Source organism: Meriones unguiculatus, chromosome X, assembly GCF_030254825.1.
Source record: "Meriones unguiculatus strain TT.TT164.6M chromosome X, Bangor_MerUng_6.1, whole genome shotgun sequence".
NCBI lineage: Eukaryota > Metazoa > Chordata > Mammalia > Rodentia > Muridae > Meriones > Meriones unguiculatus.
The window spans coordinates 63,261,971-63,287,459 of NC_083369.1; the positions used below are offsets into that span (position 1 = coordinate 63,261,971).

The following is a 25,489-nucleotide window of genomic DNA, read 5'->3' on the forward strand; positions in this document are numbered from 1 at the left end:
CACCCATAGGAGCTATTTCAGAGCTCTAGAGATGGGGCTCCCGTTACTGCCACATGGAGTCCATGGCATCTCATAGGGACCCAGCTGCTTGCCTGTGTGCTGGAGCTTTAGAGCTTCCAGGAGAGTCAGGCTCCAGTTACTGGAATCAGAGGGCTAATTGGCCCCACATGGCTCCAAATCCTGCCAGTTTCAAGGAGAATGACAAGACTCCCCAAGGAGCCAACCAAATGTAAAGAAAAAGGAGCCAAAGGCAAAGAGAGATGGAGAACTAAAAGCCAATGTCTGGAAATGTAACTGTAACATTTTAGTCCTCCTGCCCCAAAGCATAAAAAGATAGAGCATTAGCTCAGAACCTATTTCATTGTCCTGTCAAATCATCTGTCTTTAGCCTCATCCTGCCTAGCAACACATGTTAGTGTGTACTCCAGCTTCTGCTTCCTCTTCCTGCTGCCCATGCCTCTCCACACTCTGTCTAGCCAAAGAGGTCAGTTTAGTCCACAAAGGAATCAAGGCTTTCAAATATAGTCAGATTGTCTGAGAGTTGGGCCAGGAAATAATCTGCCTGGCTAAGGAAGAAGCAGAGTGCATTGTGGGGCTGTCTCTTGAAAAGAAAGGGTATGGGAAGATCCCAAAGCTGTGTGACTTTGAGTGAAGGTTCATTTTCTGCTCCTTTTCTCTGTTCTTCTGGCCACCCTGAATAATGCTACCCGTAATATTGTCACCTCTACATTCTCGTGACATGCTTAACCTTCTAAGTGCTTCTCTTCTGTAGCTATGATCTCATTTCATTTTCCCAACAACACAAAGTGAACAGGATCAGAGACAGGTTAATTATAATGTATGCTGAGCATCCAGGCCTGGCCAGGACATGGCATGCTACTATTCACAGGGCTGGAGCTGTCTTGCAATGGAAATTCTGGGTGGTCAAGGGTCCCAGAGTCTGACAGTTGGTGGTGCTGGGATTTCGGGACCTGCCAAGGAGATTTGGCTCCAGCTGGATCATGGATGTGCTCAGCCTCTGGGTTTCTACTCCTTCTACCTTGAGGGCTGGGGGAGGAGCAGTCACCTCACCTCTTTGGCAGGACAGATAGCACTGTGAGAAGATAATGGATGTGAAAGTACTTTTTCCTCAAATGAGGTAATAGGTGTCAATATGCAAAGAAGCACATGGACCTAAAGGGTCGTTACTATGAGGCAGAAGGAAAAGGCTAGAACTTTTTCTTAGATCACTGAATGGAGAGGGTCACCATAGTGTAGAATGAGCAGATACTTTAGAGACACTAGCTAGAAAAAGGGACAGAAATAAAGCAATGAGGGGCTCATGAGCTTTGGCTGATTCTTAATTTTCTCAGGGCTACCATGTTTGGATAGACCAAAAACCAAGTCAAATTGCCTAGTGTCCCCACGAAGGCAGCCACATGGCACTTGAACAGCTGAGATCCGCTCATCCATCACTGCTTGCCTTCAGTGACACTCCCAAGTCTTCAGACACTTCACAAATTTCAGAGGGACTTGGATGCAGACACTGAAAAATGCAGACCTCAGGAAGGAAGGAAGACTTTCCATTTGGATTATAAAATGGCCTCTTGGGTCTGCGAATAGAGATTTCTCCCCTGACCCAAGATGTGTGGGAAGGTCTAGGCACTGTGAGGCATCAGCCATTTGTAGAATTGAGAGGGACCCAGTTGAGGATAGAAAATGTGTTTGTCTCACCTGGAGACATGATTTTAGTGGTGGAGAATAGCTGGGTCCCTGTGAGAGAGAACTTGGCTGCCCATGCCTTTCCACACTCTGTCTTTTCCTAGCCAGCCAGAACCATCCACACCCCCTCCATGGCACCTTCTCTAGCTTCCCCAAACTTTCTCTGAACACACAAGTTTGACTTCATTGTCAGGTTCATCTGCTGGTCTTGATCACACTGTAATTCTTGTGTGCATTAGACCCTTGTCTTTTCTCTTCCAGATAGACTGGTAGCTCTTTGTAGCCAAAGACTCATAACTTCTCAATGACCTCAGGGATTGACTGCCTGAGGAGAGACTCAGGAAATACTCATTGGCTGGCCAATGTGAGTCAGAAAACTAAAGCGAAACATGTCACAAACAGCTTTTGGCTCATTGGTTGCTCTGGTTCAAAGAGTGACTTTTTCATCAGCACTGGTAGTATCTTAAGACCCACTGAAGGCTGAAGTGTCTCCAGCTTCAGGAAAAGAAAGGGGGGCGTGTAAATCTGGATTGTGAGTGCTTGGTATAGGAGGGTGAATGCAAGACAGTACTGAATACTTCCTTGGCATACCTGCAGCCTCTTTGTTCCCCACACCAAAGCTGTGCAGCCCAGCAGGTTCTCAATCATCCATCATGCCTCAGTGGGTACCCACATTGGCAACCAGTTTATGTCACCCCAGGAATGGGCTTCTTGTTTTCTTTGAGACTGGATGACAGGAGACAAAGGCTCTTTTGAGCAGCAGCCTCAAGGCTGAGGCAAGATGGCAACTAAAGACAATTTTCTCTGACTCACTAAACTTATATATGCCAGCATAAACAGAAGTCAGAAAAGCACCTCAAGTCACCCTCAAAGATCCCCAGTACCCCAAAAATACCTATCCAGGACAACAACAAGACACCTTCCAGCTGTTTTGTGCCTGTCATTTGTCTTACTAAGGTAGGAAGAAGGCAGGGAGCCAACTTCTAGCCATCCTAGCATCCCTTTCCCTCTCCCTAAGATATGAGAGACAGTCTCCAGGCCAAAATATGTACAACTAGATTACATGTGGCTGGATTCATATCAGCCCTGGTCTGGTATGAGGGACACAGCAGCAGGGGTCTTTGCTGGACTATCATCTATCTTTCAAATCTCACGTCCCCCATGAATAGTCTAATGCTCAGCTCTAATTAGTTGATTCCTGATAAACAACCTAGCTGCTTGAACCCACCTGCCACTGAAGTATTTGGAATTCTTAGCTAGCCAACAATTACATCACCCTCACCATGTCAAAGCCTCCCACATCTTTTACAAACCTTGTACTAGTTTGATTAATTAGCTTCTAGTCCTCCAATAGAGGATTAGAACTTTAATTTTAGAGAATAAATATACTGAGGTAAGGAACCTAGGCTCACATGCTATGCCTGAAATCCCGAGGGTACCAGAAGCCAAATCAGGTTGCTAAGATGCTCAGTCCCTTGGCTCTGGCCCTCTATCTTCCAACTCTGCCTGCTTAGCTCTTTTCTTTGACCACCATTTCCTCTTTTGCTAACTCCCTTGTCCCTGGGACCCAGTGTCCCACAGACGCCATTGTCCTTAAACCCCCAATCCTCAGGCTCTTCATCCAAATGCTAGCCCCGGACCTATCAGCCTGAAGAAGACCTCATCCTGGCCCTTGGTGTAGAAGTTTTATACAGTTCTGTGTATTGCTATCCTTTAGGAGCTTAAGCTGTAGGCATCAAGAGAACAGCCTGGAATCTTCCCCAGGTGTGAGGAAAATATTTCTTCTTCCCCAGCCTTGGCTGAGTTTCAGATCTGTCAGCAGCTTTAGGAAGAAGCTCCCCTTCTGGCCCACAGGAGCCATTTTCCAGCTGTCCCATTAAGTGAAATAAGTTGGCATTATTTACAATTGTGTAAAGTAATGGTCATGAACATTAGCATGTTTGTTTATATATGCCACCTAAATAGTCCCTTTTTATATATCACCTAATAGACATTAAAGTTTAAAATTGCACGAGGACTTCATGAAGATGGTCCCCATTCTAGAATGACTTCACATTTCCTTTCCCAAATATTCTCATGATTTTGTGCCCTGTTCCCTGGGGGGTTAGTTTTCTCTAGGGAGTTAATAGCCAATTAAGGTAGGTGATACCAGTTAACTTCTGAACAATATATATGCATGTGGGCTTCTTCTAGAGTCCCAACATCATAAAGAATAAATGTGACTTGCAATTGCCATGTCACCAGTTTCTCCTAAAGACAGTGGCTTCTCCTCCCTAGCTCCCTTTCACTCCAGTATTAACTACCAGGTAGCCATTGCTTCTGCCTGTCCCAAAGCATTTAGGAAATTAAGCTGTGATCTCCCAGGTGTCATAGCCAGAACCATAATTGATGTCCTTCACAGCTGGTTTTGAGGCTTAGTTCCCTTTGCATCTTGTTTTGTTCCTATCTTCCCCTTCCCCCAGTCATGTGATGCAGGAAGAGTGCACAAATGATATGGAATGTGTACAGCTGCCAGCAGAGACACTGCGACAAGTGACCATTCACCGAGACCCTATATATGGCTTTGGCTTCGTGGCTGGCAGTGAGAGGCCTGTGATGGTTCGATCTGTGAGGCCAGGTAGGTGTCCCTCAGAGGGTACCCCCAGCCTCTGGCTTTTATCTCCAATGTTTATGTATCTTCCTAGAAAGCAAAGCTTTCTAGATATATGGGCTTATGGAGTAATTTACCAAGAGTGAGTAAAGATTTACCAAATAATGACAAACTATTCAGGTTGTGTAGCCCTGAGGCATGCAGTTAAGAGAATTTGAAAAAAAAAAAATTTTTAAAACAAAAACAAAATTTTCCCTTTGCACAGAACATGCATAGGAGAGACATCATACCTTGGATGAGAAAGTATCATTGAAATTAATTCAATGAAAAAAAAGAAGAAATTAATTCAATGAGTATTTATAGAATGCCTACTCTAAGCACAGCAGTGTTGTGGGGAATCAAAAGACTTGGCTCCTATAATCAAGAATTTGGGGACCAGAGAGATGGCTCAGTGAATAAAAGCACTTGCTGTTCAGGTCTAATGACCTAAGTTTGATCCCTAGAACCCACATAAATGTGGAAGGAAATAATCAACTTCACAAAGCTGTTCTCTGATGTCCACACATACATAGTAGCATGCCTGTGTCCATACTCACACGTCATACACACACAGAGAATCTGATCTCCAGGCTATGGGGACTATTCAGGAAATCAATGAGCTGGTGAAGAACAGAATTAGGCTTGAAACCACTGGTGGGATGGGAAAAGGAAAACAGAGTGAACCATCTCAAGGCCAGAATGGCAGTAGCAAAAGCTGATGAAGCATCTCCTATATTCTTTATTTCTGTTTGTTTTGTTCTCACAGCAAAGACAGCAAGGTAAGAGAAACCACTCCCATTTTCCTAATAAGGAAACTGTGGCATAGCCAGGGGTCATTAACCTAGGAAGCAGCTGGACAAGGGTTTGCTCAGAGCCCCTCTTCATAGGTGAGGGGTAAGTTGGGTTTGAAAGGGACTGTATGGGATGGGAAGAGGAACAAGCACCCCACCCCCAAGTGGAAAGCCCTGCCGCTGTGAATGAAACCTAGCTGGAGCACTGTTGTGCTTGAATCTTCTGTGCATTGACAGAAAAGAGCTTTATTCCTCCCTTGCTAGGCCTGAGGCCTGAAATGTTTACAACAGTTTCTCACTCAGTCAAAAGGAGCAGCCAGAGTATAAACTGGTCTTGCAGAAATTTGATGAATTTCACTATCCTCAAAGGAAAGAGGAAAATAGTTTTTTTCTATAAGCTTTCTTCAACCAGAGGGCGCAAGCAAACAAAATTCAATATAGGAGTTGGTGAATAACCTAAGGCTCCTGAGTCAGTCATACAGTTTGGCAAGAGTTTTGCCTTCTGATCAGAAATCAAATTTGTCTTGGAAAGAAGGAGCAGGTAAAACTTAGTATAAAAATAGAGTACCAAGAACTCCTACTTTAACTTCAAAGTAAACAGAATTTGAAGACTGGAAAGAAGCCTTCTTTCTTTCCCATCCCATCCCTGAAGAAGGAAGGGACATAGGTAAAGTGGCCTCCATCTAAGAGACTGAGATTTTCATTTGGTTGGTTTTTGTTTGTTTTGGAAACAGGGTCTTGTGGAGCCCTGGCTGACCTGATATCAGCTTTGTAGGCCAGGCTGGCTTACATAATTGTCCTGCCTCAGTCTCTCCAGTGTTAGGATTATAGGTGTGCACCACCACATCCAGTTTGTTTGTTTCTTTGGAGTGAACCCATGACCTAGTGCATGCTAAGCAACCACTTTGCCACCTGAGTTACATCCCTAGCCAAAGATACTTGGTTTTGATAGAAGTAGATATAAGTAATGAGACAAATTGGAATAAGGAACTGCCCCTTAGAATATCCAGTAACCATCATTTATTCAGTTCTCACCAACAGTGATCAGCTATTTTGTATTCTTTGTTTTGTTCTATTTTTGGGACAAGATTTTACACAGCACAAGTTGGCCTTTAACTCCTTTCTTAATTAAGACTGGCCTTGAGCTCCTGATCCTCCTGCCTCCACTTCTCAAGGACTAGGATTAAAAGTGTGGGCTGCTTTACCTGGCTTAATCAGCTATTTTAAGTACTATACATCCATCATCTCATTTATCTTCCAAACATTCTTATGATGTATAGGACTGTCATTTTCTCAGTTAACAGATAAGCAACTGGGAGACATTCAAAGTCCCACTCAAGGTCATACAGCTAGTGAATTGTGACTGCAGGATTACAGTCCAGTTCTTTGTGGCTATAAAGAGTATGGCTGTCAACCCCATGCCCACAATTCCTGAAGTCAGTGGGCTATCAGGAGGCATGGCCTAGTAAATTCCATTGTTGTTCCATTGGCCACTCCTTCTGGCTGTGCTGGCACATGAGTCCTTGGCTCTGGAGCCACTGAGATAGCCTCAAGTGACTATTGTTGTATGTGGGATTAAACCCCATGTATGAAGGGCTAAACGAAATCCTTACTTCCCGCCTGTCTTCTCACAAGATCTTCACAAAGGGTCTTGCTAAGTTTCTCAGACTGGCCTTGAACTTACTTAGTGGCCTTGACTCTTGAAGTTCAGATCTTCCTGTCTCAGCCTCCCTAGAAGTTGAGATTATAGGCCTGCGCCATCACACCTGATCCAAATATGTCACCTGGACTAGTGACATATTTGCTATGTATATGTTTTGAGGGGTAAAAACACACTTCTTTGTGGAGCAAAGGGCAGCACACTTCTTTGCAGCAAGAAACGTTGGGATCTGGCCTTTTAAAATGGCCATGAATAACAATCAGGGCCAGCTTGAGAATGGCACATATCATTTAGCTTCTTATTCTCTTCCGGTCTCTGAAAAGCTTTTCTCAAGAAAGAAAGAAAACTTTCCTAGATAGCAGAGGCAGTGCAGCTTGTGGTACTTCTCCGGCCCACCCTTTATCATAACCAAAGCACATAACATTTTCATAGACCTGTCCTTAACCTCATCGCTGGAGATGGGAAAGGCAGCAGGCAGGTTTCCTGCTGCCTAAGGGACCCATACTTCGTTTACACATTTGTAGGGGATAGCATCTTTCAGTGTTGCAATAAGTTAAACCCTTTAAATCTTAAAATCCATCCCCTTCACTCCAAGCATATGAGTGCCTAAACTACTCTAGAATAAATATGAATAATATTCAAGTGAGAAGATTTCTCCCCCTGCTCTTGTCACTTGCACTATCTCCAGTAGTCTTGAAACCATTCATTTTGCTTAAGGAAACCCCTCAAATCAGACAGAAGTCTCTCTTCCTCTTTAGAACCAAGCCAGTCAAGCACTTACAATTGTGTCTGAGCTTGGGGCCTTTTGCTCCTATGCCATTCTCTGCTAAAGGGGCTCTGCTCCATTCTCTGTCTTCATTCCTCTGTCCTCTACAGACAGAAGTAGGAACTAGTACACCTCTGCCACACCATGCTTCAGTCTGCATCATCGGCAGGCCGCCTCTGGTGTTCTCTCTCTTTATTGGCTTGACCCCCTCAGGCACTGTGGCTTTCGCCCAGACATGTGCTTTCCTGGCAGTAGCTCTGAGCCCTCATGCCTCTCTCCTCTCCTCTGCAGGAGGCCCCTCTGAGGACAAGCTCCTGGCTGGTGACCAGATTGTGGCTATTAATGAGGAGGACGTGAGTGAAGCCCCCAGGGAGAGGTTCATAGAACTCATCAGGTAACAGGGGCCTCTGGGGCCTTGACAGGAGCTGAGCAGTGTCCCCACCCCTGTCCCACCGGTAGCAAAGGACTACATTCTCCAAAGTCCTCGGGAGAAAACTTCTGAAGAAAATCAGCTCTAGCCAATGCTCCTGGCCACCTAGAACTGTGGGTATCAGCCAGTAAGGATCACCACAGGCCCCATATACTCTGCCAGTGACATGAGAAAACAAAAAGAAGAGTTTTCCTGCTTTGTCCTCCCCAACTTGTCTTTGTACCCAAGCCCTTTTGTTTTGGAGTTTTGGAGTTACTGTGTAGTGGGATGTTCCAAGTGACTGATGAGAACCCAATACACCACACACACACACACACACACACGAGAAAGAGAAAGAGAGAGAGAGAGAGATTCTTCTTCTTTAGTATTCATGCCACTTTAATGTCTTCCACAGATGGAAGCCAGTGAGAGAGAAAAGTAACATCCATTCATGAATTCAGAGTAATCACTCTGTGTTTGCTCACCCCTTATATGCACATATGCGTGCACGCACATACACACAAACACACACACTCCTTGTCCCATACCGTATGGTCACACCTTTGTATAGTTTTCTTGATAAGAAACAAGAGGATAGATGTGAAAACTAAATTCTGTGAGCTAACCTCAGCTTGGGGGACTCTCTCTCCTTCTCTCTTTCTGTCTTCTATAATCAGCCTTCATCTTTGCTTCTCTCTTCTTCTCTTGTACTTGGTTCAGAGTGTTTTCCTTCTATTCATCTTTTTTAAACTCTGAAAAGCTCCCTTTTACTTCGAGGCACTCACTGGCTTTCAGAGGCAGACTTTGCTTTCTGTGTGCAGTACAACACTTTGCTATCTGCTTGAGAGGTATTGGAATGCTCTGTCCTGAAGTTCAGAGTAGGTCTTGTTTGCCATAGTCCCCCGGTGACTCAATACCTCTTGTCTCTAATGACTCTTGTTTGTCTCTTCAAGTTCAATTGTCCATTATATTGCCCTACTCTTACAATGTGCCCTTCACCCTCCACTACTACACCAGTGTGGAGAGAACTCTCCTTTACCCATTGGTACAAGCTGAAATTCTGTTAGCCAGGCCCCTGGGAAGTCTTTCTTTGCTTCTAGTACATGTCTTTGTACCCTAGAGCAAAGTAGTCCAATTTTGTGAGGGATTCTGGAGCTCCTTCAGTGTGAAAACAAACTTTACCCTTTTGATAACTCAGGTACTAATGGCTCATTCATTCATCCATTCATTCATTCAATGAATATGTATTATTATCTATTATGTACCAGATACTATTTTAGACCTTAAAGATACAGCAGTGAATAAGAGACAAAACTTCTTGGCTTATTAGCATTTGCAATCTAGTGAAAAGATACTCCACAAACAGTGAACAGGGTAAGTAATTGTATGTACAACATATCAGGAGTAAATTAGGATTTTGAAGGTTGTCCAATATTGGCTCCATTGAGGAGGTGACAGGTGAAGAAAGACTTGAAGGAGGCAAAGACATTGGAGAAAGAAGAGCTAGTGTAAAGGCCCTTAAGACAGGACTGTGTTTGTCCTGAGGGAGGAATAGGGGAGAATCCCCATGAGTCTGGTAAGATAAAGGAAGAAACATTGTAGAAGATTATGAAGAGCTCGGCAAGTCATTGTAAAAAATTTCTTCATAATGGAATGGGAGAACTGGCAAGGACTGGAGCAGGTGACCTATGCCCTTTCGTATTCAAGATTACCTGCTCCCAGAAGATTCCCTCTATAATACAGCTCTTTGCTCTGGTAACTTCCTATATCTTTGAGCTGATTGCTCAATGGGCTTTGCCTTAAGAAATGTGGGAAATGCTCATTAGACGTCCTTAGGCAGGAGTCTTAGACAAAACATGAATAACTACAATAAAGGCTGCTTTCATATTGTTACTGGTGGTGATGGTGGCAGTGGTGGAGGTAATGGTGATATTTGAGACAGGGTCTTCTTGTATAGGCCAAGATGGCCTTAATTTCAAGACCTTTCTCTCTGCTGGAATAATAGGTGTGTGGTGTCAGGCCTGGCACGACTCTCCTTAAATGCCTTTGTTCCTATCAACATTTTAAAAAGGCCAACAAGGAGAAGAAAAACTCCTTTAGGGAAAACTATTCCCATTTTGCTCAGTTATTTTAAAAGATTGTGTATTCCTGGGAGAGAATCTTCATACCCCACACCCTCTTTGATCATTGGCATAATTCTTGTCGGAAGAGTTTTAGATTCTTCATGCTTTTGAATATTTGCTATCTGGAGAGTCTGGGCTTCCATCTGTTGCTCCCTGGCTCTCATTTCTTGGTCCCACAATTAAAACAAATCTGCTGAGTATGAGTCACAATGACCAAATGACCTCCTTTGGGATTTTTCTTTGAGTTTCTCTTCTTGCTTAAATACCAAATGGCCAATAATCATCATACATGGTTTCCAGGGCTCTCTGGCTATGTGCCCTTTGAGTTCTATAATTCATGCCTGTACTTTTCCTTAAGAATTTTCTAGTCTACAGGTAAAAAATTGTACCTAAGGTTTAGTGATTTCTACAGAGAATGTAAGAAGGAATATCAAAAGAAAACCTGAAAAATTACAACCCCAGAGGTAATGCTAATACTACTGTTGAACACCAGTGTGAACCAATATGGATATGGATGGCTTTGTGTCAGCATCCACAAATGATGGGAGGGGAGGCATCCATGCAGATCCTCAGATTACCCTCTGTCCTAATCCATATACCTGAATGCAACCCAGGGGAACATTCTGGTGTTGCTTCTTGTACTAGATGAATACCTAGGGCATGATGTACTGCTCTCCTGTTCCTTTTTTTCTCTGCAGGAGTGCTAAGGAATCCATCGTTCTTACAGTTCTGCACACTCATCAGGTGAGTGAGCCTCTATGCCATCTGCCCTTCACCCTGCCTCCCACCTAAGAAGCAAGGACTCCTTATTGGAAAGCAGCAGCCTAAGATGGAAGAGGGATCAGAAAGTAGGGCAGGCACAAGAGACACATACTTAAATTAACTATAAACTTAGACATGATACCTGTTTGCATCTCCAGGGCTGAAGATTTTGAAGAGCTGTACAGAGGGATGCTCTGTAATGTGTCCTCTGCTTTACCAAATTAAATTGTCCACTATCTCGGTTTCGAGTATATTTTAAACATCATGTTTTTTGCTATGTTCCGCCTTAATGTGCCTATCTCCCATAGAGTCGTGGCAGGTAGTGGGTGCTACTTTTATTTATCCACTATGAAGACTAAATGATCTGTGATATATGAGACCTGATACTGTATTTAAAATTTTTCATATAAAATTGCTAGGATGGCTGAGGATAATAACTAAATGATAAAGTACTTGTCTAGTATGCTCAGTGTCCTGGGTTTGACTCCAGCAACACACAAACAATTATTTTAAAAATGAAGTTGTTTGGGCAGGTAGAGGCAAGCAGATCTCTGTGAGTTCAAGGCTAGACTGGTCTACAAGTGAGTCCAGGACAGTCCAGGCTACACAAAGAAACCCTGTCTTAAAAGAAAAAAAAAAGCAAAACAAATACAAAATCAATACAAAACAAACAAACAAACAAAGAAGTGCCAGTTGGGTTGGCTCACACTGTTAATTCCAGCACTTAGAAGTCAGTAGAAGGTGGATCTGTGATTTCTAAGTTGGCCTAGTCTACACAGCCCCCGGTTTCAGGCCAGCCAGTGTTACACAGTGAGATACAGTTTTCTCCTGCTACAGTCAGTAGCTGGGTGTGTGAGCTGGGGTGAGACCCCTTTTTTATTCTGTTTCTTGATCTGTAAATTGAGGTTTGGAGTTACACAATGCTTCCTAAACATACATTATCATAATAATCAACACAACTGCTATTAGAGGGCAAAAATCTCCCATTTCCCTCTCCTAGACTTTGGATTCCATCAGTGTGTACTACTGGCATATCTCTTTACAGCAGATATGAGACAAGCATATCTCTTGTCTCAAACTCAGAGATTCCCCCTGTCTCTGCCTCCCAAGTGCTAAAATTAATTTAAATCACAAACCCAGTTGCAAAACTTCCAACTCTCACTCCACTTCCAGCCCCTCTGTTCCCCACAAAACTTTCTTCTACCCCAGAACTGATGGCCCACCTCACTGAAGGAGACTGAACCTTAAGAGAAACACATAATTTCCCAGACACCAGCTACAGATGGAGGGGAAGATTTTTCAGTGAGAGGCTGTTCTGCCCAGTTCCCGAACCCCAAAAGACCAGGAATAAACAGACTTTGCTGTTAATACATGAGGTTCTTTTTATTGTAAATTACAAGCTGCAGCTTGGGCCTACACACCCCCAGTGCCGAAACAGTGGGAGCCCAGGTTAGTTGGGTGATATATAGAGTCTGGTCCCTCCCAGCATGCCCAAGGCAGGGGCAATTCCTGCCTGGCAAGCATCTATTGGTCAAAATGCTACATTTTGAATTGATTGACTATAGGAAGGTCCCTACACCATTAATAACCTGGTGTCCCTCCCTAGGGGGATGGGCCAGTTTCCTAGCAACTGCTATCTCTAGTGGGTGGGGAAGAATGCATTAAGGCGGTCCTTCCCCCCAGGGCATTACTGGATTTCTCCACCCACCTAGTTCAGGCCTTAATTAATAATAGCTGCTAATTTTTCTTTTTTTTTTTTTTTTTTTTTTTTTTTTTTGGTCTCTCAAGGCATGTATCTATGTAAAGACAGAACTGGAGCACAGGTACAAATCCGGGCTCTCAAGAATCAAGAATCACGGTTCAAATCAAACCTGGAGCCAGCTGCCTGGCTCCGTGGTGCCCAACTCTTTTCTTGCTTATGTATGTGGGCACACACACACACACCCATGCTCAGCACATACACATAGCATTCACACACTATAACAACTTGCACAATGTCCCAGGCAAGTGGGCCTCATTTATTTGCATTTCACTGCCTCTGAGGAAACAAGCCCTAGCCCTTTGTTAGCATCATACAGAGCGCTTTCCCAACCCTACTGCACAATGTGCAGTTGCCTAATAAGCACTGCGCAGTCAATCCCTACCTGTCCTGTCTTGAAAATAGTGACTACTTCTACCCTCAAAGCATTCATTTTCTAAGGTTAGAATTGACTAGGCTGAGCCAAGCGTAGTAGGTCACACCTGTAATTCCAACACTCAGAAGGCAGAGGCAGCCTGGGTTACATGAGACCCTGTGTCCACTCTCCCTGCCCCAAATGTTTAAAAAAAAATGCTGCTCTGATTAGAGGTACATGGCTACTCTGTTAATCTTGTCTTCTCAAATGTCACTTTTTCAAAGATGCTTTTCTTGACTACACTTTCCCACACCCCTTGCTATTTGAGACATGGTTTCTCTGTGGTTTCTCTGGCTGTCTTGGAACTCACTCTATAAAACAGGCTTGTCTCAAACTCAGAGATTCCCCCTGTCTCTGCCTCCCAAGTGCTAAAATTAAAGGCATGTATCACCACACCTAACTTGACTACCCTTTCTAAGTCAGCATCTACCCATCATTATACCTGACTACTGTCTAATTTCTCCTCAAATTCAAACACTGTATTTTAAAAGCTTTTCTTTTGAACTAATTGAAGTAACAGAAAGTAGCAAATTTATTATAGATGTACCATGTGTATTATATAGCCTATAATGGTTACATCTTCCATAACTATAGAACATAATATCAAAATTAAGAAATCAGAGCAATGGCTCATGCCTGCAACCTTATATAGTCTGCTGACAGAAGGTGTGGCCCAGATTAAAGGTGGATCTTCTCACCTCAAAAGATTTCATTAAGAGGGCTGGAGAGATGGCTCTGAGGTTAAGAGCACTGGCTGCTCTTCCAAAGGTCCTAAGTTCAATTCCCAGCAACCCCATGGTGGTTCACAACCATCTATAATGAGATCTGGCACCCTCTTCTGGCCTGCAGGCACACATGCAGTAAAATACTGTATACATAGCAAATAAATAAATAAATTTAAACCTTTAAATAAATAAATTTAAAAATGTTTCATTAAGAAAAACCCAGTGGCAAGTGGGTTCCCTAGAGCTGTCTCAGCCATGAACTCAGTGGGTGCAGCCTTACCAGTTCACAGAGGAAAACAATGCACCCACTCCTCATGAGACCTGATAAGCTAGGGTCAGATGGAAGGGGAGGAGGATCTGCCATATGGAGGAGGACCTGCCATATCAGGGAACTAGGGAAAGGAGGGAGGGTGGGACTGGGAGGAGATGAGGAAGGGAGCTGCAGTGGGGATGCAAAGTGAAAAACTGTAATAAATAAATACATAAATAAAATTAAATTTTAAAAAGAAAAAAGAAAAGATTCCTCACTGGTGTCCAGTCAACCACTTGGGTTTTAGTTTATTCCAGATGTAGTCAAGTTAGCAGCCAATAATAGTCATAACACATAGCAAGACCCTGTCACAAAAAGAATAAACACATGTAATTTTTTTTGGGGGGGGAAATCATATCATTGATTCTATACATATACACAGTTTCAATGGTACTCTTACACATCCACCAATCAAAAGACTGGAAAAACCTACCACCAAAATAGATTCCTTATGCCCTTATATAGACAGACCCTCCCCTCTAACTTCATCTGAAATCCCTGTTAATCACTAATCTGTTCTCCATTTCTGTGTTATTTCAACAATACCATGAAAGTGGAACAATATGGTATAATATCACATGGAACCTTGGGGACTTAGCTTTGTTTCACTCAGCATATTGCCCTTGAGATTCATTCAAATTGTGCGTAGCAATATTTTGTTGTAGAATAGTATCCCATGGAGTGAATTCACAAGTTTAGTTAATCATCCACCATTGAAGGGCATCTGGGTTGCATCTAATTTGAGGCTATTATGAATAAGGCTGCTATAAACATTTGTGTTTCTTGTGAGTACAAGTCCTCTTTCCTCTGGGATAAATGCTCCAGAGTGTGATTGCTGGGTCATATAGTAAGTATGGGTTTAGTTTAAATAACTGCCAGATTGTTTTTCCAGAGTGACTTTTTCACCTCACATTCCCTTGAAAGCATTATATTAATATGTTTGTTATCCATGACTCTCATTAGAATGTTACCTCAAAAAGGGTGAGGACTGTTTTCTTACTGCTATATCCCAATCACCTGGAACAGGACCTGGCACCAAAAAAAAAAAAAAAAAGTATTAATAAATGCTAGTTAAATGAAGGAAGCCTTTTAGCTATATAGACAACTTTAACTAAAAGTAGCAGACTGATATGCAGGATGAAGAATCGTACATTTTCACTATTTCCATCCTAACCTTCCTCCTTCCTATTCTTCCCACAAATGATGCCAGACCTACCCCACTGTGTGGCCCCTTTGTGATGGCCAGGCTGCTTTCCTTCTCCTCTTTGTGCATTTCCTAGTTCTATTCTCTTTGTGTTGTTTGACATCTCTTCTAATAATGTCCATTTCCTTTAAAACTTAGCTGATTATGCCTATCTTTCAACCAGAATTGCCCAACTAACCTGGATGAGAGTTTCTAATTAATTCACTAATTTGTGGATTATTTATCAAATGTCTACTGTTCTGGCCACTTGCATAGGCTAGCAATTTTGCAGCTCAGAAAACATGCCCAGCCCTTACCTTTGGGTAGCCCACATTCTATTTCTTGGCTTTGTTCTCTCCAAATCCTTGGAGCATAGAAGTGGGTAGGCACATACACAGGTGGTGTAGTAATCAAAACCATTAGGCACCAACCAATCTTGGAGGCCTCCTAGTTGACCAGGTGTTAACCCTTTATCTGTTTTACATTTATAAAATGTTCGCAGGGAAATGTCCTAGGTCAAGTGGCACTTAGGAAACTTAAGGAAGCTATTATTTACCAACCATTTTGAAAGAATACTAAATATGTGACAACCAACATGGCCAAATTACTACATCCCAACTGAATGGAAGCCTTGCATACATACATGTACATTTCATCCTTCTTGAAGACTTTGTGCACATAAAATTGCCCAGTCCCTGGATTTTATTTTATAACCTCCCAAATCAATATCCATGGTGTTCTCCTGGTTTCTTGTGAACATGCACAGGACATGAAAAGTTTCAGTTGTCTGATACATGGTTTCCAATTGAGGTAAAGCAATGAACAGTCTGCTTCCTTATGTCAGCCCTCAAACAGAGATGCCCAGAGGAACTGAGCATATTAGTTCATTCGTCCCATATGCTTGGAAACTGAGGTAGAACGATCACTGTGAGTTTGAGGTCAGCCTTGGCTACATAGTTCTAGTCTAGTATGAAGTTCAGAGTGAGAGCCTGAGGTAGGAAGAGAGACAGACTGTAAAAGAGTGAGAGGGTAGAGAAAGAGATTCCTAAAGGATGAAGACAACAGGGCATAATGCAGAGTAGGAGATGCTTCTGCTATAGGACCAGTTATCAGAGTTTGAATCCTGAGTCTAGAACCTATAAGTGAGATGGCCTCAAGTAGGATATTTAACAGTTGTGATTCCTAATTTCTTCTCCTGAAATAAAGGAAATGGAGTCTTCCAGGTTGAATTATTTTGAATGTTTAAGATTTTAATCTGTGTGAAATAGTGGAGCAACTGTTCGCCATGTGCTAATTAAGTGTTTACAGCTGTATAGAACTACTTTGTCAAACAATTTTCAACCAAGAGAATCTTGTCTCTCAAGCTATAGTGAAAATTTCTTGGAGATCCCAATATATATTCAATATTATTCCCTATATCGTGTGTTTACTGAATCCCATAGGGGATTCTGATGCTCAATGAGATTTAGCAAACACCGGACCAGATGATCTCTAAGGCTTCTCCCTGCTCCAGCTGATAATGGTCTAATTCTTGCTTCTTCATTTGTTGCCTGGTAATGGGTCCTGGCCCTGGCTATTCATTAGAACCATAAGAGAAGCTCTTAAAACCATTTAGATTTGAGTTTTATCCATGACTAATTGAATTACAAGCTCTGGGGATGGGCTCCCTGGTATTTGACTTTTGAAAAGACTCCCCAAATGATTCTAGTCTCTTTCATTTGACATTTTCCTCTTAACAGAATAACAGAATGAATTGTACAAGAGCAGGAAGTATTTTCAGAGGTCACCACACCTCCACCTCTCTTACATGTATATTTATGTATTAAGGCTTTTTTTTTTAATCTTTTGTTCTGTTTTGTTTTTCAAGAAACCTTGTTTCTCTGTGTAGCTCTGGCTATCCTGAAACTTGCTTTGTAGATCAGGCTGGCCTCAAACTTACAGAGATCCACCTACCTCTGCTGAGATTAAAGGCATGTGCCATCACTTCCCAGTGCTTTCATTAATCTTTTGATGACCGACTATCTCCCCTTGAGTATTCATTAATCATGGTGTCTGTAGATTTCATCACGTGGTAGATCCTCAATGAATGTCAAATTTTAAATAAAGTACTTTAAATAAAGTACCTCAAATTGCATTGATAAAGCAAGTAAAGATTGTTCCCTCTAAAGTAGGACCAAGTAAGAATGACAGAAAGAACCAGAATCCCTTCTGCTTAGAGCTGTCTTCCCAGAAAAAGCTCAGAGTGACAACAGAAATGGGTTTTCACACAGCATTTTGAGATACTTAGGAAGTCTAGTCCCATGGTTTTAAGGCATGGCACTTAGGCAGATGGTGAGCACCCAAATTATACTTTCTAGATTCATGAGCTAAATCGTCATTAATTATAGCAATCAAACTAATATATTTTATGCTGAGTCTACTATGCTCTTGGTGCTAAGAGACATGGTGATGTTAAATACTATCTCTTATAACCTGATTGAGCAGATAAACTGTGGCAGTGTGGGTTAACCAAAAGACTGAAGGAAATGCAGAAAAGTAAACCGAGGACCTGAAGAGGAATCCAGAACAAAGAAGTGAAACGATTTTATTTTTGTTGCTTTGTTTTAGATTTTCAGTTTTTGTTTTGTTACTGAGATTAGTCCTTCACTATGTAGCACAGGCTGACCTCAAATGTTAAGTACTCTCCTTCCTTAGCTTTCTAAGTACTGGAATTACAGGCATATGTCACCACATTCTACTGGAACTAGGTTTTGAAAAATGGATAGCATTTAGTTGGTCAAAAGGAATATAGGGATCCCCAAAATGTAGGGATAAGGAGCGATGGCTTGAAGTTAGTGTAGTGTAAAGAGCCAAGCAGAATTGCCAAGTACCACTGGTGGTGAAATTGGAGGTGAGGAATGAGACTAGGTGAAATGTAACTTGGGGAAAGCTTGCCGGTCAGGAGAGGATATATTCATCACTAGGTAGACCTGAGTGCTGAGAGACAAGCACTCTGGTTCCCATCTGGTGTAACCTGGATGGCCTTCCTTTATCTTAGGAGCCCACAGTGGTTGCTATGGGAATTGATTGTAAGCAGGCTCAGGTGTCAAAGACAATGAGGCAGCAAAAGGCCAATCATGAAACCAGTAAAGCTTCAGGAAAGAAACTGAGCTCCATCTTGCAAGAATCAAAATGCATCCTTTAATCTACTGCTCTCAAGTCTCCCTACCCCCCTGAGGCTCTGGTAGCTACTGTTTTCCTCTCTACTCCATGACAGCAACCATTTTTTGGATTCTGCAGTTATATAGAAGTAATGAGTTCTGGAGTTCTATTGCACAGTGACTATAGCTAATAATAATGTATATTGCATCACACTGCATTAGATGATAGGTTTTACCACAAAGAAATGACAACAGTGTGAAGTGCTGTTACTCTGGTCTTATCATTACACAATGTATACATGCATCAAAATATCACATTGCTTTTAAATACTTAAAACTACTATGCATCAAGTAAAATAAAATCTTATAAAAGCGGGGCTCTATCTGGTCATGAAATATTAATGTTTGGCCCTACATACTTGACTTCGACCAAAATATGAGTGATCACAACCCTAAAGTCTGTGCTAATAGAGCCACCAAATTAAAAAGAAAAATGCTCAGAGAATCAGCAGCTGCTGAATTCAGCCCTGAGGGAGAGGCAGGCTCTTTCCTCAATTCCTTATTTCACCTAGGTCCTGGCTTCATATTTGCTTCAAGGGGCTCACAGTGGCCCCAGAGGTACTTAGCAATTCTAGTCCCGTGTTCCAGGACAAAATTCATCTTAGCCAAAAAGAATGCTTGTTGCAAAATTAGCCTCCCAGATGCTGGGAGGAAAAATAGGGTCAGTGAAGAGCGCCAATGTCTTAGCTCTAAGGTATTTAGTTAATCTATACTTAATGGGTTAGGACATCTTCACAGTATATGTTCGTGAGCCCCACTCTCCCAGAGATTCTGATTTCTAAGTGGTGTGAGCATGGGCCAGGGCTTCTGTATTTTAATAACCATTTCCTGTGGTTCTTATTATTGGATAAATTTTAGAAATATTGTGCTAGTACATGCTAATATTAATAAAGGGGTAAACATGTTTGTAAAGAACTACATAGTAAATACTTTAGTATTTGTAAACTAAACACAGTAATTCCAAAGCAGCCACAGGCAATACATAAATGAAGATGGTGACTTTGTTCCAATTAAAATTTATTTACAAAACAAGCAAACACAAACATGCAGTGGACAAGATTTGGCCTGGACAGGCCTACAATTCACTGGGCCCTAAAGCATTGGTTTGCATGCTTCAGAGTTTTACGTCAAGGGATCACCCTAGTATTACAAACTTCAGGCCCCACAACTGACCTCTGATGACAAAGTGGGACAGGGAGACCTTTTAGAACCACTTTATAGCCCTTTGGAAGTCAGACCTCACCTGTATTTAAAATATGACTGTCACATCTAGCAGAGACCAGCTGGCAATGAGTGAGTCACCATCAGCAATTGAGACTGAATACTGAGACTAGGATGAAGTCTTTGAGACCAAGAAGACAAGGGTCAATGAGGAATGAGGCATAAACAAGCTGAAAATAGCTCTGAAACAGACACAGCAAAAATGATTATAATCCCTGAAAGCTCTGGAAATTCTGCCTCATTTGTGGTTTTGCTCTTGTAAATACCTGAATATTTTCCTTGTGGTGGTATAAACGTTTCTAGGACTGAGTGAGATTTAGATTTTTTTTGTAGGAACAGCAGCAAAATTGTTGACCCCTCCACAGTGTATATATACATAAAACAATATGTTCCTTGTTCAAATCGATTGCATAGGACTAAGGTAGAACAGAAAGCTGGCAATGAAAAGTCAGGAGTGGACTTCCAACTTCAGCCTGCTGTAGGGGGGACAATCACTAAATCAGGATTCAGAAAATTGCAGATCTGTTTATTTGAATATCCTAAGGCAGCCTACTCCTCTTTTTCTGAGCCTCCATTTCACATGTAAAAACTGAACAGCCCACTCAGGACCCTGAGATGCCTTGCTCTACTCCGTACCATGGAGAAAATTAACAGCATGAGGCTCTAGAGAAGGGAGATGGACAGGCACTTATCAGGTCAGAGTCCACGAGCTTTGTGTTTATGGCACCTTAGTTAAAAACAGCTGACTGAAACTGAGTCTAGCACAGTTGCCCAAACAGAGAGAGCTACATATCTATCTGACCCATTTCCTTTGCCTCTGTCTCTGCCAGATTCCCCCTCCACTCACAATTTGAGCACCTAGCCATGCAAGATACAACAGCATTGACCTTACTGAACAATCACTCTAGGGAACGATATCCAGCCCTGGATTTTCTATTGTCTGCTGCCAACAAAAGCCTAAGATTCCTTTAACTTGATAGTTCTCAGTCTTGGCTGTAGTTTGAAACCATGAGAAGCTTTAAAATATTATTTGACATGAGATCCTGTCTCAAAACAACCCCCCCCACACACACACACTGAGGCTCTGCACTGACCAAGTAATTGGCTTGGGGTAGGGTCTGGGCCTTGGAGGCTTTTAAGAGCTCCTCCAGGCATTTCTTCTGTACAGCCAGAACCAAGACCCACTGCTGGAGTTCCTGCTGGACTCAGGTAAAAAAAAAAAAAGTGAATATTCGTGATCTGTGCTCTGTGGGAGATGTGATTGCCAACCCCATTGGGCATAGCTAGGCCCGTGGCTGACATGATGAGGACAATTTGTTTCTGATGTGTCTTTATCTTAGGGCCCAGCCCTCCTGTGGCTGATCCAGTAAAAGAATCCTAGCCACAAACGGCACATAATACCTTAATGCACTGCTTTTTCCAGCTGCTACGGACCTTTGTGGGATTAATACAAAAGAATCCCTGATTGAAGGACTCAGAGGCTTTATGGCAAGGCCCTTATATATTCCTCAGACTTCATCTCAAACTATGACAACCCTGCTCTTCCTATGGGCTTCTTTTGTTTCTCACTCCCCATATCCAACTTATAAATGTATGATCTTGATTCATTATTCAAAGTATTTCCAGAATATTTGCACTTAGTCCTAATGTGACTTGTTGTGCCAGGGTGGGTTGGTATGGGGGGAGGCTCCCCTTTTCTGAGGAGAAGGGAATGGGGTAAAGGGAGAAGAGGGTGGGAGGGTAGAACTAGGAGGAGTGGAGGGAGGGGGCTGTGATCAGAATGTAAAATGAACAAACAAATAAATTAAAAAAATATTTCCAGTGTGTACTCACTTTGATCATCTTCATTATCATCATCTTACCCCATGGCAGCATTATATTTTAAGTGCCTCACTTCAATCACAAATACAACATTTAGACATGCCTAACAGATCTTACCATTAGCCTCCTACACTCCATTTTCCTCACAGCAGCATCAAACACACACACACACACACACACCAAACCCTGTCTACTTAAAACTCATCAATGGAATGAAATCCAGAGTTCTCACCATGACTTACAAGGCCTTATATGACTCAGCTCTCAACTGCTTCTTAGAGCACATCACCTCTGTTCCCCATTTTATCACTGTATTCCAGTCACAGGAATTCCTATACACCTCAACCCTATGCCTGCCTCAGAGTCTTTACCAGTATTTTGCCCAGAAGTCTCTCTCTCCTGATAGCCTCATACCATCTTTGCCTTATTTCTTTTTGGTCTCTAATAGGTCTTTCCTAACCATAATATGTAAACTACTTCCCCCTCCCCTAGAATGTGTTTGTATATGCATGTGTGTACATATGTTTTTGTATTCAATCAATACATGATGTCTTTGAAGACATACTCACACCCATGTTCCCTGTAGAATTGTGGATAATACTCAAGATACAAAATCAATCTAAGTGTCTATAGACAGAAGAAGATGAAAAGAAAATGTGGTACATACATACAACAGAATATTATTATGATTCTAAAAGAAGAAAACTGTTAGAAGGCCCTAGGTTCAGTCTTCAGCATTGCAAGGAGAATCAAAAACAAATTCTGTCATTTCTTACATGGATGAACCTAGAGAACATTGTGTTACATGAAATAAGTCAGGTACAAAAAGACAAAGACCTCATGATCTCATTAATATATGAAATCCAAAAATAGCAGAGAATTGCAAAAGCAAAGTAGAATTGTGGTTACCAAAAGCTGGGGGCAAAAGTGGTGGATGGGAAGATGCTGTTCAGAGTACGAAGTGTTGTTTAGAGAGGTGGAATGCATTACTTTTTAGATATATTGCAAAGACACTTTACTAGTTAATGCAATTGCAGGTTTCAAATGGCTAAAATACAACCATACTGTGCCTATCTTCGTAATTCTCTTATGTAGTCTTCTAGCCTGCTTTTTCTTACAGTAGTTCCCCTCCTTATCTTCAAGGATATTCCAAAACCCCAAATCAATGTCTGTAGCATGCACAATGCACAGTACTGAATCATATATATATATATATATATATATATATATATATATATAGACTTTTTATGTGTGTGAAATATATTAACTTTTCATCTGTGTGTAATATATATGTGTATGTGTGTATTAAGGTTTAATTTATAAATTAGGCATAGTAAGAGATTAACAACAATAACATTATGTAATAAAGCAATTAAGAGCTAAGTGGGGCACACGCTTTTAAGCCCAACATTGGGGAGGCAGAGGCAGACTGATCTCTTTGTTCAAAATGAGCCTGGTCTGCAGAGCTATTTCCAGAACAGCCAGGGCTACAAACAGAAACTGTCTTGAAAAAATGGGGGAAGAAAGAAAGAAAGAAAGAAAGAAAGAAAGAAAGAAAGAAAGAAAACAATTATAACAGTGTGCTATAATAAAATTTATGTAAAATGTACTGTTTCTGGAATTTTCCATGTATTATTTTTGAACTAAAGATAATAATCAGTGACTGACACCACAGGTGAAACTGCAAGCTAGGCATGATGGCGTATGCCATAATTCTGGAACATGGATAGTGGAGTTCGAAAGCCCAGAAGTTCAAGGTCATTCTTGGCTACATACTGAGTTCAAGGCCTGTCTGAGCTATATGAAACCCTGTATTTAAAGAAAAGGAAAAGGAAAAAAAAAAAACAAAAAAGAAAAGAACAAAATGTAAAATTGCAGAAGGGAGAACTACTGCAGATATGTGCTATATAAATTATATTTATTAGCCATACATAGTACTGTACAGTTGTAATCCTAGCACTTGGGAAGCTAAAACAAGAGTATCACAAGTTCAAGGACACCATGGAATATATAGCAAGACTCTATTTAAAAAAAAAAATTGTCTCTGATAGAATAGACACATCACAAGGCCATAGAATTTGATCAGTCTTGCTTACTCCTGTATCCCTTATCACCCAGAACATTGCCAGACACATTATAAAATGCACTTAAATTAGTTAGAGGAATAAACAAGTACCCCTAAAGACAAGACTTCAGCACGACTCTTGTATTTCCCAGTTGCTAGGCTGTCTGCAGCTCAGCAGAAGAGTAGAGTCTGAAGAACACTTCACTTGTTCTCCACGGGGAATTGGGCCCAGGACGCCCCCATAGATACCCAAATCCATAGATGCTCAAGTCCTTTATATATTTATATATTGTACATATGTATATATTTACGTGGAACCTACCCACATCATCCCAAATACTTCAAATCATCTCTAGATGATTTCAGATTCTGAATACACAGCAAATGCTATGTAAATAGTTGTTACTCTGGCTTTTTTAGGAAAGGAAGGCAAGGAAAATGTCTGTATGTGTTCAGTAGAGACAGAGGGTTTGGTATTGTTGTTTCATGTATTTTTAATCTGTTCTTGGTTGAACGCAAGGATGCAAAGCTGTGGGTAACAAGGTCTGACTGTAGTTTACAGTGTTTGCTAATCATGCTTCCTGCTGAATTTTGGGAAAGTTTTCAAGAATAAGAGAGCCTGACTGATTCTTTGGGCATTTCATGCAGAATTGAATAAACAAAGTGATGCAGCATTCAGAAGTAGAAAGCCAGGGGCACTGAGCTAAATCGCTCATATCTCTCTTCCTGCGTAGTTCAGAAAGTGGGGATGAGTCATTTTGGAGGGCTGCGTTTTCTCTCTCTCTCTCAGATCTCAAAAATGTTTGGTATAAGTCTCCTTTCTAGGGGCGTATCTGTGAGATGAATAACATTATTTCCATAAATCATCTGGCAAGTTTTTATTCACACACAATAAAGTCTACTATTTAAGTCAATCTCATATTTTTTTAAAAAAGTGTATATGTAAAAATTCAATGTATATGATTTCTGAAGATTTTTTTTGTTTTGCAAACCTCCTTAAGCATAGAGCATTCATAATGGGATCCAATTCATCCAAATTCAATTCCTGCCCAGTTTTTACACAACACACAATCATACGGGGAGACAAATAGCACATTGCCTTGTAGTACACTGCCTTGTACTAAATAGGTAATCAACACATGTCTATTGACTCATCAATCAGTAAGGCAAAATATCTCTGTACTGGCATTTTTTGAGACAATATCTCACAATGGTAGACTGGTCTCAAGCTCATGATCTAACGGCTCAGCCTCCTGAGTTCTTGGGATTACAGGTGTGGCATCTTAACTGCAATATTACAAAGGAATGGAGAACTTACCAGCTCTTTGTTCTTTTTCCAGTCCCCCAAATCTGCCTTCATCAGTGCTGCAAAGAAGGCCAAGCTGAGGTCCAATCCTGTGAAGGTCCGATTTTCTGAGCAGGTGGCAGTTGGAGAAACAGATGCAGTAAGTGCTGTCTTGGCTTGCTTCCTCTATCTTTGGCCAGAACCAACCTGGCTATTGAGATCTCAATCAGTAGTTTCTGACAGTGGAAGTCTTTATGACAGAGTTGGAACAGAAGGATCCTGGTGCTCTGAGTAAGTGGGTACTAAGGAGAGAGGAGTGTATGACATCCAGAGAGGACTAGGGGGGAGGGGGGAAACAGATTCACCTCTGGATATTCATGGTACTTAGAGATTTTTCTACCCCTAGCACAAAAGCAGACACTTAGGGCAAGTGTTCCATAAACATCTTTTGGCTGCTTGATAGAAGCAGGGAGGAAGTAATGGTTTTTTGAAGGCCCAGAGAACAAGCAGCTGGTGAAATTGAACTCTCTTCATGTTTAAGTGGACCTGCAATTCCACGTCTTGACTGAAGAGACTGTGCTGATGGGTAGCTGCCTACCAGAAATGTTACAGACTCTGCTTTAAATCAATAACTTTTTCCTACACACCAGAGGGATCTGCTGCC

The 25,489-nt window shown here is 41.7% G+C and overlaps 1 protein-coding gene across 8 annotated transcripts in view; it reads left to right on the forward strand.

The window, feature by feature from the left end:
• Frmpd3 (FERM and PDZ domain containing 3) overlaps nucleotides 1-25,489 on the forward strand; it is a 151,963-nt gene that overhangs the window by 74,309 nt on the left and 52,165 nt on the right. For 4 of the 8 annotated variants that reach the window (XM_060375634.1, XM_060375635.1, XM_060375638.1 and 1 more), the window contains 4 exons: nucleotides 4,164-4,318; nucleotides 7,839-7,941; nucleotides 10,778-10,823; nucleotides 24,881-24,985. In XM_060375634.1, the coding sequence (XP_060231617.1) occupies nucleotides 4,171-4,318; nucleotides 7,839-7,941; nucleotides 10,778-10,823; nucleotides 24,881-24,985 (402 nt within the window). In that variant the 5' untranslated portion in view covers nucleotides 4,164-4,170. Of the gene's footprint in view, nucleotides 1-4,163; nucleotides 4,319-7,838; nucleotides 7,942-10,777; nucleotides 10,824-24,880; nucleotides 24,986-25,489 lie in introns of those variants that run through there. The other 4 variants (XM_060375639.1, XM_060375640.1, XM_060375641.1 and 1 more) reach the window with 4 other exon arrangements.